Raw genomic sequence first — 19,866 nt, 5'->3', positions numbered from 1 at the left:
AGCAGTTGGAGGCCACAGAAGGAGAGTTGTATGGCATTGAAGCTCGTCTGGAGGTTAGTTAACACAGTGTCCAAGGAGGGGCCAGAAGTATACAGAATGGTGTTGTCTGCGTAGAGGTGGATCAGAGAATCACCAGCAGCAAGAGCAACATCATTGATGTATACAGAAAAGAGAGTCGGCCCGAGAATTTAACCCTGTGGCACACCCATAGAGACTGTCAGAGGTCCAGACAACAGGCCCTCCGATTTGACACACTGAACTCTATCAGAGAAGTAGTTGGTAAACCAGGCGAGGCAATCATTTGAGAAACCAAGGCTGTCGAGTCTGCCAATAAGAATGTTGTGATTGACAGAGTCGAAAGCCTTGGCCAGGTCGATGAATACGGCTGCACAGTAATGTCTCTTATCAATGGCGGTTATGATGTCGTTTAGAATCTTGAGCGTGGCTGAGGTGCACCCGTGACCAGCTCTGAAACCAGATTGCATAGCGGAGAAGGGATGGTGGGATTCGAAATGGTCAGTAATCTGTTTGTTAACTAGGCTTTCGAAGACCTTAGAAAGACAGGGTAGGATAGATATAGGTCTGTAGCAGTTTGGGTCTAGAGTGTCACCCCCTTTGAAGAGGGGGATGACCGCGGCAGTTTTCCAATCTTTGGGAATCTCAGACGATACGAAAGAGAGGTTGAACAGGCTAGTAATACGGGTTGCAACAATTTCGGCAGATAATTTTAGAAAGAGAGGGTCCAGATTGTCTAGCCCGGCTGATTTGTAGGGGTCCAGATTTTGCAGCTCTTTAGGAACATTGGCTATCTGAATTTGGGTAAAGGAGAAATGGTGGGGGCTTTGGCGGGTTGCTGTGGAGGAGAAATGGTGGGGGAAATGCTTTGGGCAGGGGAGGAGGTTGGACTTTGTGGAGTTAGGTCCAGATTTGGGGAAGGGTGATAAAAAAATTCTGAAGTATTGAACACAGTGGCCTCCATAGATCTTAGATGGAAGAAGTTTGGAAACACTGTTCCTAGAGCTGACTGCCTGGTCTAACTGAGCAAGTGGGGGAGAAGGACCTTGGTCAGGGAGGTGACCAAGAACCTAATGGTCACTCTGACAGAGGTCCTCAGGAGATAAACCTTCCAGAAGGCGCATAACAGCCCGATTGGAGTTTGCCAAAAGGCACCTAAAGAATTTCAGACCATGAGAAACAAGATTATTTTGTCTGATGAAACCAAGATTGAAGTCTTTGGCCTGAATGCCAAGCATCACATCTGGAGGAAACCTGGCAACATCCCTACAGAGAAGCATGGTGGTGGCAGCATCATGCTGAGGGGATGTTTTTAACGGCAGGGACTGGGGGACTAGTCAAGGCAAAGCTGAATGGAGCAAATTACAGAGAGCTCCTTGATGAAAACCTGCTCCAGAACGCTCAGGACCTCAGACTGGGGTGAAGGTTCACATTCCAACAGGACAATGACCCTAAGCACATAGCCAATAAACGCAGAAGTTTCTGAATGTCCTTGAGTGCCCAGTCAGAGCCCGAACTTGAACCTGATCGAACATCTCTGGAGAGACCTGAAAATAGCTGTGCAGCGATGCTCCCCATCCAACCTGACAGAGCTTGAGAGGATCTGCTGCGAATAATGGGAGAAACTCCCTAAATACAGGTGTGCCAAGCTTGTAGCGTCATACTCAAGAAGACTTGAGGCTGTAACCGCTGCCAAAGGTGCTTCAAGAAAGTACTGAGTAAAGGGTCTGAATACTTATGTAAATATGATAAACATTTGTTTTTATACATGCTTAGTCATTATGGGGTATTATGTGTAGATTGATGAGGGGAAAAAACTGTTTAATACATTTTAAAATAAGGCTGTAATGTAACAAAATGTGAAAAAAGTTGAGGGTATACCTTCTGAATACTTTCCGAATTCACTGTATATGCATTTCTCAGGCCTGTTCGAAACCCATTAGCTAAACTATCAGGGAGTAAAAAGCATTGCTGAGTAATCCAAAGGAAATGTGTTTAGTGGTCACTATGTGTGTGTCCAAAATTCCCCCTCTTCCCTCTTTATAGTGCACTACTTTGACCATAGCCCAATATGGGCCCTGGTCAAAAGTAGTGCATCACTCGGAACCCCCTCAACCTGCTGACCCAGGCCCTAACTACAGCATTTGGGGCCCTGGAGCATCGACCTCCTATAGCCCCCCACCCCCTGGAGGTGTTGAAATGCAGCTAACTTCCTGCAATTCTACACTTTTTGCCATGGGGCAGGTTTTTTGTTGTTGCTGTTTCATAGCTCCTCTCATGCTTTTATTTCGATTTTGTAATGAGGCTGAGAGAAAATGTTGCCGTTTTAAGCGAATTTCCTACTATTCTACACATTTTGCCCTGAGGCTGAGAGAACATTTAGCATTTTTAAAGCTCATTTCCTGCAATTCTAAAAATATTGCTATCATAATATGCTATCCAAACCCCAAACGTGTCAAGTGTGCCTGTTAGGTAATCCGGTAATCCGGCTTTCAGCTGAACCCAACCTTGACATGTGAATTGAAACCTTCTGATGTCTGCAAACCTAACTATCTTCACCATGCATTTTTCTATAAACCAATCAGATACACTTTTTATACCCTTTTATTGTAATGATTCCACTGACACCCATTTCATTTGCTGTCTTGAGGGTATGTTGTTACCCTCATTCTGACAGCAAGAGATGGACAGCTGTCATGATAAATTGGTCGCCAGGTGGTGCTGAGGACAGCTAGATAATTAGAGCGTCAGATTAAGGGCGTATTCATTACGCCAATTCTGTTGCAAAACGTTTCTTAAACGGAAGCAAACGGAACAAAATTCGGGAGGGATTTTCCTGAATTTGTCCAATTGTAAATCTCGTGTTAGTTGCAAAACGTTCCCTTTTGCAACTGTTTGGCTAATGAGTACACCACTGGGGTATTCAATAGTCAGATTATGTTGCACAACGTTTGGTCTGTTGAAGTTCTGTGCTATGGCAAGAATAGCTCAAAGAGAAACAAAGAGTCCATCAATACTTTAATTCTTTTCTCGGATTCCGTTGCAAAATGTTTGGTCGGTTGCACAACGGAAACCGTTTACTCCAGGAACCATATGGAAGCTAACGGGACAAAAGAAAAGGGAGATAACATCATTTGTCCAAAATAAACGCGTTTTCGTTGGGAAACGTTTTCCGTTTGGAGTAAACGGTTTCCGTTGCAAAACGTTGCGCAACCGACCAAACGTTTTGCAACGGAATCCGAGTAAAGAATTTACCCCAGTTCAGAGCGCACTGACTGTGAACACTTGCACTGAGACAGAGGAAACCTCAAGCACTTTCTGACATGACCCAGCAAAGGTGAACAACGCGATGGGAGTTCTGCTGAGAAAGTGACAGGAGGCATATCGACGAAAAGGAAGTTTAGAAAACTAGAAGTTAATATTCTCTCGATAGTGTCACATCTAAGAATATTGTTTTGACTCCAAAAGCACGGTTTATGGTTTGCTGATAGCTAGCATTGGTTGGGCAACATTCATCAAGTTCATAACCGGGGGAACAGAGGCAGGATGTACTATGAAGAAAAAGCTAATTCACACAAGCCACGTTATGGAAGTAAGTAAAAGTGTCCTAACCCACCATTTGAAAATAAATTCAATCGACAGTTTTTATTGTAGCTTTCATGTTTCAAGTGGTTTTGGCAGGGCGCGTATGTGGCCTTATAGCTGCATGTTCGATGATGAGCCACAGGTGTTTATTGGAGCTACCATTTGATCTATTTAACCTTTATTTAACTAGGCAAGACACAGCATAGGACTACTGTACATGTGCACCGCAGAACAGTTCGAGTTTCACCTTGAATTATATTCTGCATAAACAAGTGTAAACTTTGAAAAAGCTATCAAACTCTGATGTAATGTTGTCAAACATGAAATTGTAGGCACATTGTTTGCTAGGGATGGGTAAAAGTATGACACTACTCTGGCCCCAGAGGACTGGAGTTGTCCATCCCTGACTAGTCTGTACTCACTCAGGCTATTGTCAGTGACCCTGACCCTTTATCAGATACAGTTCTACTAACCATTTGCACCCATAAAGCGAGGGAACAAATGACATCTATTTGAAGTGGCCTGTGTGTGCCCCACATCACCTCAGACAGACATGATCCATCTTCAACAACTCTGTTTTCTCAATCCAGAAGGTAGCCCTATTTGGTAAAAGACCAAGTCCATATTATAGCAAGAATAGCTCAAATAAGCAAAGAGAAACAACAGTCCATGATTAATTTAAGTCATGAAGGTCAGTCAATCTGGAAAATTTCAAGAACTTTGAAAGTTTCTTCAGGTGCACTCGCAAAAACCATCAAGCACTATGATGAAGCTGGCTCTCATGAGGACCGCCACAGGAAAGGAAGACCCAGAGTTACCTCTGCTGTGGTATGATGAAGCTGGCTCTCATGAGGACCGCCACAGGAAAGGAAGACCCAGAGTTACCTCTGCTGTGGTATGATGAAGCTTGCTCTCATGAGGACCGCCACAGGACAGGAAGACCCAGAGTTACCTCTGCTGTGGTATGATGAAGCTGGCTCTCATGAGGACCGCCACAGGAAAGGAAGACCCAGAGTTACCTCTGCTGTGGTATGATGAAGCTTGCTCTCATGAGGACCGCCACAGGACAGGAAGACCCAGAGTTACCTCTGCTGTGGTATGATGAAGCTGGCTCTCATGAGGACCGCCACAGGAAAGGAAGACCCAGAATTACCTCTGCTGTGGTATGATGAAGCTGGCTCTCATGAGGACCGCCACAGGAAAGGAAGACCCAGAGTTACCTCTGCTGTGGTATGATGAAGCTGGCTCTCATGAGGACCGCCACAGGAAAGGAAGACCCAGAGTTACCTCTGCTGTGGTATGATGAAACTGGCTCTCATGTGGACCGCCACAGGAAAGGAAGACCCAGTGTTACCTCTGCTGTGGTATGATGAAGTTGGCTCTCATGAGGACCGCCACAGGAAAGGAAGACCCAGAGTTACCTCTGCTGTGGTATGATGAAGTTGGCTCTCATGAGGACCGCCACAGGAAAGGAAGACCCAGAGTTACCTCTGCTGCAGAGGATACGTTCATTAGCATTGCCAGCCTCAGAAATTACAGCCCAAATAAATGCTTCACAGAGTTCAAGTAACAGACACATCTCAACATCAACTGTTCAGAGACTGTGTGAATCAGGCCTTCATGGTCGAATTGCTGCAAAGAAATCCCTACTAAAGGACACCAAAAAGAAGAAGACTTGCTTGGGCCAAGAAACACGAGCAATGGACATTAGACCAGTGGAAATGAGCCCAAATTTTAGATTTTTGTTTCTAACCTCTGTGTCTTTGTGAAATGCAGAGTAGGTGAACAGATGATCTCAGCATGTGTGGTTCCCACTGAGTTGGACTGCAGAGTGAAGGAAAATTGGTCAACAAGTGCTCAGCATATGTAGGAACTCCTTCAAGACTGTTGGAAAAGCATTCCAGGTGAAGCTGGTTGAGAGAATGCCAAGAGTGTGCAAAGCTGTCATCAAGGCAACGGGTGGCTACATTGAAGAATCTAAAATTTCTTTAACACTTTTTTGGTTACTAGATATGTGCCATTTCATGGTGTTGATGTCTTCACTGTTATTCTACAATGTAGAAAATAGTAAAAATAAAGAAAAACCCTTGAATGAGTAATTGTCCAAACGTTTGACTGGTACTGTAGATATCTTTACAGTAAAAAGACTCATCCTCAAAAGAGTCAACAGTTAAGGGTCTCTACAGACAGAAGGCATTTTCCCAGTGGTTGAATATTAACTTTTTGCTATTACTGTTAAGAAATCCACGCATGACTTCTGCATGGGTATTACAGGAATTTAGCAAAGTCAATAAATATTTTGGAAAAAAGGTTTGAAACGCCAATAACATGCTTACCTGTATCACTTTAGGCCTGTGTGTTGTTGACAGGATTTAGCCTATGCTGAGTCAGACCTGAGAACAAATGGCAAAGTGCAATGGTGAGAGATATTCAATTAGGTAATCAGGTCAATAGTCTTTTTTTTTTCTCTACAATTTCAACCAGTAAAATGATAACTTAACTGCATTATCAACCATAGTGGAAATATCTCAACCGGTTTGTTGACCTGACATTGTTGTTTACCGGTTTAAAATGAACTTACTGACTGCATAGGTCCAAACAGGAAAGGTTGAAGGTATTGTCTGTCTGACTGTCTCACAAAATGAGGAGTTTATTATTGTAAGGGCAGAGGTGGTCCGTAGAAACTGACTAATGCATTACCATAATTCCGGCACTAATTATCTGTATTAGTGATCTTTATCTAGGAGGAGTCTTTTGGATTTAGCTCCCAAGTGAGCTCTTGGGGGAAACCGTCCACAAAAACAGGTTTTGCTAAGTTTAATCAGACGCAATTGGGGTTTTGAGCCCAGTAGATGGGTTGGTTGTTTAGCAACAAAACTGATGCGTGGGCAACTATGGTGAAAAACAGACTGGGTTGGCTTAGATTGTTGACAACATGTGAACTATATTTGTCTCCAATGTTTATTGAAAACATGAAATACATTTGCACTTGTTGTCGCAAATACATGGTCTCAGCTGTTAGTTAGCTACCTAGTGACTTTTTGCTGTATTAGCATTGACAGTCAAATCAATACCTGGTATTAAGAACTAGATGAAATGAGGCAGTTTATTGCTATCTATCTTATACATTTTTTTTTACTGAACCTTTATTTAACAACTCAAGTCAGTTAAGAACAAATTCTTATTTACAAAGACTGCCTACCGGGGATCACATCTTAAACCAGCTGCCTTGTTCAGGGGCAGAATGACAGATTTTTTACCTTGTCAGTTCAGGGATTCGATCTAGCAACCTTTCAGTTACTGGCCTAACTCTCCAACCACTAGACTACTTGCCACCCCAATCACAACAACACCAGAACTTATGCCCCATTGAAGCGTGTGCATCATTTTCATGATGTTGTCAGCTAACCCATCTATAAAAAGCACCGTCTCTGCATTTCTGATTTGTCGATTTGCCTCAAGGCTTCCCCCTACCTGGAAGTTTGACATGTTTTTATATATCGACTCATTTAAATATATATATATGAGATTATAGGCCTCGTGTTAAATTGATCAGTTCACAAGTTTGACCAATTTTCATGTAGGACAAATCTCAACATCAACTGTTCACAAGTTTGACTCTTATGTTGGTTACTTATACAATGTATTGGCTTAGGCTAACCTACATAAAAGTCAATGTATTGATTATGTAGACTAGCCTAAAACAATCTGATTAGTGATGCACAACTCTAGGCTTGGAAGGTCACGCTGTAAGCTGGTTTAAGTTGTGGTCTTTTAATCAGAGACTGATTTAAGACCTTGGTAAGCAGGTGTATGGACTCTTTAGCCAATCAATAACTGTAATTGATCAATTAAGGGCAGAGAGTAACTAACACTAGCAGTGCGGAATCCCAAACTGGTCCCTTCCCCCTGGTCCTTTGTTCACGCCTGCCTCCTCCATGTGAATGAGTGTTCCAAAGCTAAAGGAGAGAAAATGATTGAAGATGTAGTAGCTAATAACCTCCGATAGCCCCTCCCAACAATGCACCGCGATATGTTTCGAGTTTATTCAATCTCATACAAAAGAATGAGACGTGCGTTTGTTTGTCTGATTTTGAGGCTTGACACATAAAACAAACAAAATACCGAGGTTTATGTCTTGTAAAATGACACGGGGAACTTGTTCAATTTAATTTATCTTTTATTTAAATGTGGAACATGAATTGTATCATTTAACCCCGAAGTTGATGGGTTTATTGATTCTCTCGATATTCCCCTCAAAGTCACCCTCTTGAGTTTCATCAGCAACACTTGACAATGGAGGGCCCTCGGCACAAGTTGGTAGGGGCGAGGGTCTGGATTGGGATTCATCGCACGGCTGTGGCCCTCTGACTGGACTTATACATCCCAGAGCAAAGTGGTACTGTCTCTCTATGCTACATCTGGAACCCCTTCTGACATATTTGTACTACTGTGCACATGGGCCCTCAGCATAGTATTTGGGGACTAAGGCCATATCCCTTTCCCCCAACTCAAGGATTTGATAACCACATGCATTTAAGAGCCCCTTGTGTAACTTGTTGCTCCCACAGGATAGAAAAACATTACCTTAACAAAGGAATGAGTCATCAAGTCTAAATCATGTCCAGTGATGTTCTGACAGATGAAGGCAGTGACAGATTAAATATAGCCCAGCATACTGAGCGCAGGCAGGTCTTCCAGGAAGTTTGAGTGTGGTGTGTGTAATGGCTGTGCTGGGGATCCCACGCCTCTGGGGTGAGTGTTTACTCACACTCTGGTCCTCTCCAATAACACAGCTGGCTCAGCGGCTTCAGGCTGACGGATGCTCTGACCATAGATCTCCCCCTGGGCCTACACAGCTCAGAGATGGACCCCTGCTGTGTGTGTGTGTGTGCTTTCCTGTGCCCCCTTCCCCCTCTCATATTTTCGTATTTGGCATAACAATTTCAGGGCCAACAGACCCTTATAAATTGACCCTTCAACTAGAAGTTCCATGGCTTGTCCAATTAACTTTTGTTTTTAGCGGATCCTTGCATCACAATCTGCCCCTCAGTGAGACTTAAGGTCATTACTCCTTATTGTAAAAGCGAATGTTCACCCGGTTAAATAAAGGCTAAATTAAGACTGGTGAGGCGAGTCTTGTTGGTCGGGTAAGCTGGCTTTGTCTGCGGCCTCAGTGAGAGTGGGTCACAGGAGCTACAGGGATAGATGTCAGTGAGAGTGGGTCACAGGAGCTACAGGGATAGATAAATATAATAAATAATATATCCCATTTAGCAGAGTGTCCAAAGGTCACAGGAGACTACTTTTACATATGGGTGGCCCCATGGGATGTCAGTGGCGTGGGTCACAGGAGCCACACAGGGATAGATGTCAGTGAGAGTGGGTCACAGGAGCTACAGGGATAGATGTCAGTGAGAGTGGGTCACAGGAGCTACAGGGATAGATGTCAGTGAGAGTGGGTCACAGGAGATACAGGGATAGATGTCAGTGAGAGTGGGTCACAGGAGCTACAGGGATAGATGTCAGTGAGAGTGGGTCACAGGAGATACAGAGATAGATGTCAGTGAGATTAGTTCTACAGTAGTGGACTGATAATTCCTGCACCATTGTTGGGCCTTATCTGCTGGGATTTGTGAGTGAGATTTCTAGACCTAACAAACTTGTTCATCAGGGTGTAAATACTGCATAGTGGGTTGGATTGTGCTGCTCTTTCAAGAACACAGGGGCAAGTATGACAGTGTCAGCAGCATACTCAGTTAATTTGAATAAGTGGTGTTTGGAGTAGAGGTCGACTTCAATTTCAAGTTTCAAGTTTCAATTTCAAGTTTTCATAACAATCGGAAATCGGTATTTTGGGCGCCGATTTTTATTTATTTTAAATTTTATTTGTATTATTATTATAGATTTTCACCTTGTCAGCTCTTAAAGTTAACTAGTCCAACGCAATAACGACCTGCCTCTCTCTCGTTGCACTCCACAAGGAGACTGCCTGTTACGCAAATGCAGTAAGCCAAGGTAAGTTGCTAGCTAGCATTAAACTTATCTTATAAAAAACAATCAATCATAATCACTAGTTAACTACACATGGTTGATGATATTACTAGATATTATCTAGCGTGTCCTGCGTTGCATATAATCTGACTGAGCATACAAGCATACAAGTATCTAAGTATCTGACTGACGGTGGTAGGCAGAAGCAGGCGCGTAAACATTCAATCAAACAGCACTCTTGTGTGTTTTGCCAGCAGCTCTTCGTTGTGCGTCAAGCATTGCGCTGTTTTTGACTTTCAAGCCTATCAACTCCCGAGATGAGGTTGGTGTAACCGAAGTGAAATTGCTGGCTCGTTAGCGCTCGCTACTCGCTCTGAGCCTTGGGGTGGTTGTTTCCCTTGCTCTGCATGGGCAACGCTGCTTCGATGTTGTGGCTGTTGTCGTTGTGTTGCTGGTTCGAGCCCAGGGAGGAGTGAGGAGAGGGACGGAAGCTATACTGTTACACTGGCAATACTAAAGTGACTATAAGAACATCCAATAGTCAAAGGTTAATGAAATACAAATGTTATAGAGGGAAATAGTCCTATAATTCCTATAATAACTACAACCTAAAACTTCTTACCTGGGAATATTGAAGACTCATGTTAAAAGGAATCACCAGCTTTCATATGTTCTCATGTTCTGAGCAAGGAACTGAAACGTTAGCTTTCTTACATGGCACATATTGCACTTTTACTTTCTTCTCTAACACTTTGTTTTTGCATTATTTAAACCAAATTGAACATGTTTCATTATTTACTTGAGGCTAAATTGATTTTATTGGCGTATTATATTAAGTTAAAATAAGTGTTCTTTCAGTATTTAAAATTGTAAAAAAAAAAGTCTGATTAATCGGTATCTGCTTTTTGGTCCTCCAATAAATTGGTATCGGCGTTGAAAAATCATAATCAGTCGACCTCTAGTTTGGAGAGATGCAGCCTATCAGTCAGATTAGGCTTGCCTGCATGTGCCTGCTAGACTTCTCCACTCTGGGTCTTGAGGGCAACAAAGATATTTTTCGTAAGTCATGCCAGTAAAATAGGGGTCTAATCAGTCTGCAGACTTAACTAGTTCAGCCCTTCCCAGTAATAATGGTCCATCAATTACATACTCGCACACTACATGCATACTGTAGCAGGATTTCCGGAAATGTGGTGCTGGACATTTGACTGACAGCATTTTGATTTACTGGACATTTGATACATTTACCGGACCCATCTGCATTGGGTACATAACCTGATTAGGGTGTCCACTCACTGTGCTCAGAATGACAGAAAACACATTTACATTATGGTAATTCATATTAACAGAACATGTAAGTCCAGGATGCAATGATGTGCGGATCTTAATGAATTCTGAGTACACTTTGAAGATGTTAGAATAACTGTCCACATTTACTTTTCCTCAGCCAACAAGACCAGTAACTAATAGCAAAATCACTAGCCTATGTCAATCTACTATACCCCATAGTACAAACGTTTACCTATTCTATTGGTCAGCTTGTTGAGAAAGAAATAGCCACTTTTGCTGAGGCAGCAGTTATTCTTCCTGGGGTCCACACAAAAACATAAAACACGACAAGTAACAAAACACTCATAGACAAGAACAGTTACACAAATTTAAAATACAACAATATACAAATAATACAACTAAAAAATGTGTGTGTTTAGTGTGTTTGTGTAATTTCACAGTCCCTATTGTGCCATGAGATGTTGTTTTTGAAAATGTAAGGTAATTTAGCTGGTTACTTGAGTAATTGCGATCATGGTTCTGTATAATATTGTCCGCTGGCGTGAATTTGTTTTGGTGGCTTGTCTTGCAGGGTATGTATGGGTGTCTGAACTGAATGTTATTTGATTATGTAGACAATCTGGAATTTTCATTACAGCAATATTTCTCATTAAAACTAGAAGAGAATGGCATGCATGTTGAAGTTATGTGTGTGCAGTAAAGGGCAAGGCGTGCTGCTCTGTTTTGAGCCAGCTGCAACTTTGCTAGGTCTTTATTTGCTGCATTTGACCATATTACCAGACAGTAATCAAGGTGGAACAAGACCAGACCCTGAACAACTAGTACACTTTATTTTTGTGTCAAATGCATAATATCATTTATACCTAACATACTCCTCATCTTCACAACAACTTTGTCACTATTACTTGACCATGATAATTGACCTAGGAGTTTAGCTTCCTCAACTTGCTCAATGGTCACACCCTTTATACACAACTCCAGTTTAGATTTCACTCTTAGAATGTTTTGAACCAAATACAATGCTTTTAGTCTTAGATGTATTTAAGACCAGTCTATTATTCATCACCCATTCTGATGCTGAGTGTAACTTCGTATTTAGAAATTCAGTGAGCCCACAGGCTTTTGGTGCTGACATGTAGTGTGTGGAATCATCCTCATACATAGTCGTTCTAGCTTCGTATAAGACCAGTGGCAAATCATTTGTAAAAATAGAGAAGATTAATGGCCCAAGGCAACTGCCCTAAGGGACACCGCACTGTACATATCTGATGTTAGAGAAGCTTCCATTGATGAACTCTCTCTGGGTTCTATTGGATAAGTAACCCTCCAACCATGAGATGTAGGTGATGTAAAGCCAAAGCAAGTGAGATTCTTTCAATAACAATTTATGATTAATAACATCAGAGGCTGCACTGAAATCTAACAATACAGCTCCAACTATCATCTTATACATTTCTTTTAACCAATCACAGGCATCTGAGTCAGAGCAGTACATGTTGAGTGCCCTTATCTTGGTTTGGTAATATAATTTCTTATTTTTGTTAAGTTTAGTCACAAAAGTTCTCAATTGACAGTATGTCAACCAATCAGCTGAGCAGTCTGACTTGTTTGCCCTTTTTTTTTTTTTTTTTTTTTGTGCATAATTTCTTTGAACCATAAAATGTTTTAATTCATAATCATTCAGGGGGCTCAAACTGTTCTCATAGTTATTTTCGTAACAGGTGCATGCTTGTCAATGCACGAAATTAATCATTTTACAAATACTTCCAGTGCTGCATCTGGATTCACTTCCTCATACACATCAGACCAACTTACATCTTTTACATCTTCAACAAAAGATAACACAACATTTTAGCACTTTGGCTTTCCTTGTTATTGCCACAATGTTATGGTCACTACAGCCAATGGGAACTGATTTCACTTTGGAGAAAGATATAGAAAATATAATCAATACAAGTGGACGTCACAGATCCACCACTATTGGTATACACTCTAGTTGGTTGAGTGATAACATAGGTCATATTGCAGGCATTATTCACAGTAAGAAGATTCCTCTTGAGAGGAAAGCTACTTGCTAACCAGTTCAGGTCACCCAGAAAATAGATCTCTGTTAACATCACACACTTAAGCATTGCAGACATGCAGACAAATACTGACTGTTAGCACTTGGTGGGCTATAGCAGCACCCTAAAATAAGTGACTTTAGATGAGGCAGGTGAACTTGCAACACAACACTTCAACAACAACAACCTCCTTTAAGTTTTACAGGAATATGGCTCTGAACATATACTGTACAGCAACACCTCCCTCATGGGCATTCTTGTCTTTTCTGTAGATGTTATATTACTGTATCGCTATATTGCTACTGCTGTGTCAAAGGAATTATCTAAGTGAGTTTCAGAGAGAGCCAGTATATGAATGTTATCCGATGTTAGAAATGGTTCATGAAATCAGTAACTTGCTAAGGCTACAAATATTAATATGGGCTTTTCTTAGCCCTTTCCTGGGTAGCTTACCAGAGATGGCCATAATATGGAGAAAACATTTATCAAATAAAAACATTGTTTAACTGATCTAGTCAGTCGTGTGTGTGTGTGTGTGTGTGTGTGTGTGTGTGTGTGTGTGCGAGAGATGTGATGTTAGTCTGAAGCTACTGACCAGAAAGATTGGCTCTCTCACTCCTTCCAGGCTTTTGTTAGGGAAGGTGGACAATGAACTTGTCATAGCAAATGTAAGCAATGTCCCCACGCACTCTCTAAAGTAAGGTAATAATGTCCCAAGTATCCTACTAGGCAGGTTTCTGATTCGTTGTGATTTTTAAGAATGCATGCTAAAAAGATCTTATCATGTTGATAATGGTTTTCTCTGTGTTCTTATGAATCACTTAATTTACAAGAACACAGAGAGAGAGAACTATATCCAGTCCAAGATGATTACAGCAGATGATTCTCACCCTCTCATTACTGTTGTGTGTGCATGAGGCTGTAACTGTTTTTATTTCAATCTGCAGCCATTCAGGACGATGAGAGGCTCTCGGCGGAGGAGATGGACGAGAGGAGACGACAGAACATCGCCTACGAGTATCTCTGTCACCTGGAGGAGGCCAAACGGTAAGAGAGGAGTAGTCATGGAGCATAGGGAGCAACAAAATGGCTCCGGAGAAGAAAGCAGACGTTTTACGTGCCCCCAACCGATTTGTTTTTTGTTTATTTTCTGGACAGGACTGCGGTTCCTCACCAAGGACTGCCAGAATCCTTTTTTTCCCTTTTAATGAGCCCGACGCGAACAATGTACTTCTTTCTTGGGAACAGGCACAGATCCCCATGATTTGTGGGAAGAGGAGCCAGAGGGCGGGCTGCCTTCTGAGAATTTGTAGGCGATCGAATAAACCTTCCATTCTGCTAGCAAACGTGCAGTCTTTGGACAATAAAATAGATGACTTACATAGAAGATTAAATTAGCAAGGGGACATTCGAAACTGAAATATCTTATGCTTCACGGAGTCGTGGCTGAACAACGACACTCAACATACAGCTGGCTGGTTATACGCTGCACCGGCAGGATAGAACAGTAGTGTCTGGTAAGACAAGGGGCGGCAGACTGTACTTTTGTAAATATCGTCTGGTGCACGATATCTAAGGAAGTCTCAAGCTATTGCTCGCCTAAGGTAGAGTATCTCATTATAAGCTGTAGACCACACTATCCACCTAGAGAGTTTATCTGTATTTTTCGTAGCTGTTTTACATACCACCACAGTCAGAGGCTGGCACTAAGACAGCATTGAATGAGCTGTATTCCGCCATAAGCAAACAAGAAAACGCTCACCCAGAGGTGGCGCTCCTAGTAGCCAGGGACTTTAATGCAGGGAAACTAAAATCTGTGAAATCCAGAGGAAAAAAACTCTGGACCACCTTTACTCCACACACAGAGACGCACACAAAGCTCTCCCTCACCCTCAATTTGGCAAATCTGACCATAATTCTATCCTCCTGATTCCTGCTTACAAGATCAAATTAAATCAGGACGCACCAGTGACTAGATCAATAAAAAGTGGTCAGATGAAGCAGATGCTAAGCTACAGGACTGTTTTTATAGCACAGACTGGAATATGTTCCAGGATTCCTCCAATGGCATTGAGTACACTACATCAGTCATTGGCTTTATCAATAAGTGCATCGGCGACGTCGTCCCCACAGTGACCCTACGTACATACCCCAATCAGAAGCCATGGATTACAGGCAACATCCGCATTGAGCTAAAGGCTAGACATGCCACTTTCAAGGAGCGGGACTCCATCCCAGAAGCTTATAAGAAATTCCGCTATGTCCTCCGACGAACCATAAAACAGGCAAAGCCTCAATACAGGACTAAGATTGAATCGTACTATACCAGCTCTGACGCCAGATATGGCAGGGCTTGCAAACCATTATAGACTATAAAGGGAAGCACAGCCGAGAGCTGCCCAATGACACGAGCCTACCAGACTAGCTAAACTACTTCTATGCTCGCTTCGAGGCAAATAATACTTAAACATGCATGAGAGCACCAGCTGTTCCGGAAGACTGTGATCATGCTTTCCGCAGCCGATGTGAGTAAGACCTTTTAAACAGGTCAACATTCACAAGGTTGCAGGGTCAAATTACCAGGACGTGTACTACGATCATGCGCTGACCAATGGGCAAGTGTCTTCACTAAATGCCAACATGTTTTAAGCATACCAACATAGTGTTCTTGGGCACAGGCACTAAGGTAACCTGCCTAAATGACTACCGACCCATGGCACTCATGTCTGTAGCCATGAAGTGCTTTAAAAGGCTGGTCATGGCTCACATCAACACCATTATCCCAGAAACCCTAGATCCACTCCAATTTGCATACCGCTCCAACAGATCCACAGATGATGCAATCTCTATTGCACCCCACACTGCCCTTTCCCACCTGGACAAAAGGAACACCTATGTGAGAATGCCATTCATTGACTACAGCTCAGCGTTCAACACCATTGTGCCCTTGAAGCTCATCAATAAGCCAAGGACCCTGGGACTAAACATCTCCCTCTGCAACTGGATCCTGGATAACGACAAAACCTATTCCCCCTTAGGAGACTGACAAGATTTGGCATGGGTCCTCAGATCCTCAAAAGGTTCTACAGCTGCACAATCGAGAGCATCCTGACTGGTTGCATCACTGCCTGATATGGCAACTGCTCGGCTTCCAAACGCAGGGCACTACAGAGGGTAGTGCGTACGGCCCAGTACATAACTGGGGCCAAGCTTCCTGCCATCCAGGTCCTCTATACCAGGCGGCGTCAGACCAGAGGAAGGCCCTAAAAAGTATCAGACTCCAGCCACCCTAGTCATAGACTGTTCTCTCTGCTACCGCACGGCAAGCAGTACCGGAGCACCAAGTCTAGGTCCAAGAGGCTTCTAAACAGCTTCTACCCCCAAGCCATAAGACACCTGAACACCTAATCAAATGGCTACCCAGACTATTTGCATTGCTTCTCTCCCTCTTTTACACCGCGGGTACTCTCTGTTGTTATCATCTATGCATGGCCACTTTAATAACTCTACCTTCATGTAAATATTACCTCAACTAACCGGTGCCACCGCACATTGACTCTATATACAGGGGGGTACTGGTACAGTCTCGCTATTGTTATTTTACTGCTGCTCTTTAATTACTTGTTACTTTTATTTATTCTTATCTGTATTTTTTTTAAATGGCATTGTTGGTTAGAGGCTCGTAAGTAAGCATTTCACTGTAAGGTTGTATTCGGCACATGTGACTAATTCAATTTGATTTCAAAGAGAAGATGATGAGGGAGGAGCAGAGAACAGAGAGAGGAGGATGATATGAGTGGAGTGATGAGGAGACCATACAGTAAGAGGAGAAATGGATGGAAGGAGGGGTAAGAGCAGAGTAGTAGGAAGAGGGAGCATTAGAAGGAGCAGAGAGATTTTGGTGCTGTAGATGAAGATATCGTGAGTGCGTTTTGGCGTGCACGTGTGCTGTCATCAGATGACGGCTGGCTGTAAGCTGCGGCTCAAAGTGTTTGAGATGGAGTGTGGGAGAAGCTAGACTAGCTCTCCTGCTGACTGCTACTCACACTGCCCTGAAATCATGTAACCTAACAGCTCAAACTGGGACTAAGGGAGAATGAAACTCATAACGTGTATAAGCTAACATGCACTAACACTTTAAACCCCACAATGTCTCTGACATGGGGTCAACAATGTCGTTTTAAAGTTTAGTGTAAAGAATTTTTAATACAGTTTAAGATTGTTTTATCAAAACCGATAACAACTTCTTTTTTATAAACCAATGTAGTCTTTTCCTGAGAGCTCTGAGCGTGCTGTGCCTGATACTGAACCACTTCCTGTCGTATGTATGAAGGCACCCAACGGAACAGGAAGCCTCTCCTCTTGTGTTCTCACGTGCTGTTTTTGGGACTGCTCACCACACCACACCTCTGCAAGCAACCCAGAATAATCACACCAAAAGTTAATCTGCTATAGCTGTACCATGGTGACATCACCAGTCAGCAGGTGGTTTAAACACTTCTAGCCTCTATGTGTTGAGGTCAGAGTTTGCTGTGCACTGGTATGACTGCATTGGCTCCCCTGATGAGATGTATTAAAGTGTGACTGCAGAACGTGGACTTTGATTTGGTAGAGAACAGAGACTTGGTAGTGGGATCATCAACTAGATTCAGCCGTTGGGACTTGGTTTTTCTTTTTCTTGAGCTGATTGTCGTGGGCTGGAACATAATCACAAAGACTTTGTAGACTGCAAATTCAGCGCAAGAAGCCCAGACATATGTTTGACTAAAACGTAATCATTTCAAACCTTGCTTACATTTGTACATGATCAAGTCTTGTCTCTCTCTTATGCGTGTGAATAGTTGGGAACATATTTCTTAAATTAAAATCACTGAGCTGATATTTTTGGTGTTCTTTACAGTCTTATGGGCCAAATAAAACCAGTTGAGGAACCCTGATTTATGACCTTATTGGTGTCATGGATCTCTGTCTGTTAAAGTGTAATAGGGATTCTGGTGACAAACTAGCACTCAGCAACACCGCTGACTTCCTGTCTCTCTCCTCCGACGCTGATGAGCCTCTATTCTGGGAAACTTGTCATCTGGGATTAGGATTATGGTGCTGGCTGCTGATTAGGCTATTAGTGAATATTAGTGACTGAGTCAGGCAGTGCGATTAGGACCCGTCTAACCCTGCTCTGCTTCCACTCTGGGGTCAGGAGTCACAGGGCAGGCATGCAGTCCCAGTCGAGTCAGCCCTTCAACAGCTCCCGGGAGAATGGCTTGATTGGAACAACTAAACCATGCTGCTTTTGTCTTTGGTCAATGGGGTTAATGCACTCTGTCTGTCTGGACTTTATTTCTTCATTTGCATTGATAATACACCTGTGGTTTACAGGTATGATATGATAACACACTGGTAGCTCACAAGTCACAGCCTTAACATAAACCAAAATGTGGGCCTACCTCCGTTTTAACCAAACTGTAGTGCAGTGACAGGCCTTGACACTGACAGGCTCATAGGCGGACTTTGTACCTGTAGTACTGAGTAAACAGTATGTCAGCTTGCTCATGTTTTTTGATAGGGTGTCATTTATACCCTTACTACCCTTCACCTCCATTTTTAATTTGTTTTTATTTTATCTTTATTTAACTAGGCAAGTCAGTTAAGAACAAATTCTTATTTTCAATGACGGCCTAGCATCAATGGGAACTAATGAAGTTTTAGTTTCATTTTTACAAGTGTGGCAAAATGTTATTTACCATTTGTCTGTACTTTTATTATTTAGTTAGTCGAAACAACTTAGCTCCATGCTAAGTTAAGTTATCTGATCAAACATGCAAATATACCCTTAGTGTCACTAGTATCACACAATCTCATAACATGAGAGCTCTCAAAGGCAGGCTTACTGTGCGCATAGTAGAGTAACACAAAGGGTACAAATGGCGTTACTGTCGGTCTATAAATAATGGAGTAAATGTGGTTTGAAACAAATGAAAAGGATATTCATGCAGTTCCATATGAAAATTGACCCATAACTCCACCTATACAAATACTGTTGTTCAGGTTAGTTATCATTGTTTTAGTTTACAATGGAGCCCCTAGTTCCACTCTTCATACCCCTGATACCTCCTTTGTCCCACCTCCCACACATGCGGTGACCTCACCCATTACAACCAGCATGTCCAGAGATACAACCTCTCTCATCATCACCCAGTGCCTGGGCTTACCTCCGCTGTACCCGCACCCCACCATACCCCTGTCTGCGCATTATGCCCTGAATATATTCTACCATGCCCAGAAATCTGCTCCTTTTACTCTCTGTCCCCAACGCTCTAGGCGACCAGTTTTGATAGCCTTTAGCCGCACCCTCATAATACTCCTCCTCTGTTCCGCGGGTGATGTGGAGGTAAACCCAGGCCCTGCATGTCCCCAGGCACCCTCATTTGTTGACTTCTGTGATCGAAAAAGCATTGGTTTCATGCATGTCAACATCAGAAGCCTCCTCCCCTAAGTTTGTTTTACTCACTGCTTTAGCACAGTCTGCTAACCCTGATGTCCTTGCCGTGTCTGAATCCTGGCTCAGGAAGGCCACCAAAAATTCTGAGATTTCCATACCCAACTATAACATTTAGTGAATTGGACACCATTTGTGAATTGATCGCCCCCCATCTAGCTTCAGAGATTGTTCTGTTAGGTGACCTAAACTGGGATATGCTTAACACCCCGGCAGTCCTACAATCTAAGCTAGATGCTCTCAATCTGACACAAATCATCAAGGAACCCACCAGGTACAACCCTAAATCTGTAAACAAGGGCACCCTCATAGATGTCATCCTGACCAACTGGCCCTCCAAATACACCTCCGCTGTCTTCAATCAGGATCTCAGCGATAACTGCCTCATTGCCTGTATCCGCTACGGAGCCGCAGTCAAACGAC

General features: G+C 42.8%; 1 protein-coding gene across 2 annotated transcripts in view; it reads left to right on the top strand.

Moving 5' to 3' along the window:
* The first annotated feature begins 3,007 nt into the window (after positions 1-3,007).
* Positions 3,008-19,866, top strand: part of LOC135513973 (ras GTPase-activating-like protein IQGAP1) — an 80,176-nt gene continuing 63,317 nt past the window's right edge. Inside the window, exons 1-2 of one of the 2 annotated variants that reach the window (XM_064937036.1) lie at positions 3,008-3,607; positions 13,895-13,994. In XM_064937036.1, coding sequence (XP_064793108.1) covers positions 3,562-3,607; positions 13,895-13,994 — 146 coding nt within the window. In that variant the 5' untranslated portion in view covers positions 3,008-3,561. The remainder of the gene's footprint in view (positions 3,608-13,894; positions 13,995-19,866) is intronic. The other variant, XM_064937035.1, reaches the window with a different exon arrangement.

This window comes from Oncorhynchus masou, chromosome 25 (genome assembly GCF_036934945.1).
Source record: "Oncorhynchus masou masou isolate Uvic2021 chromosome 25, UVic_Omas_1.1, whole genome shotgun sequence".
NCBI classification, from domain to species: domain Eukaryota; kingdom Metazoa; phylum Chordata; class Actinopteri; order Salmoniformes; family Salmonidae; genus Oncorhynchus; species Oncorhynchus masou.
This window is presented reverse-complemented; position numbering and strand designations above follow the sequence as displayed.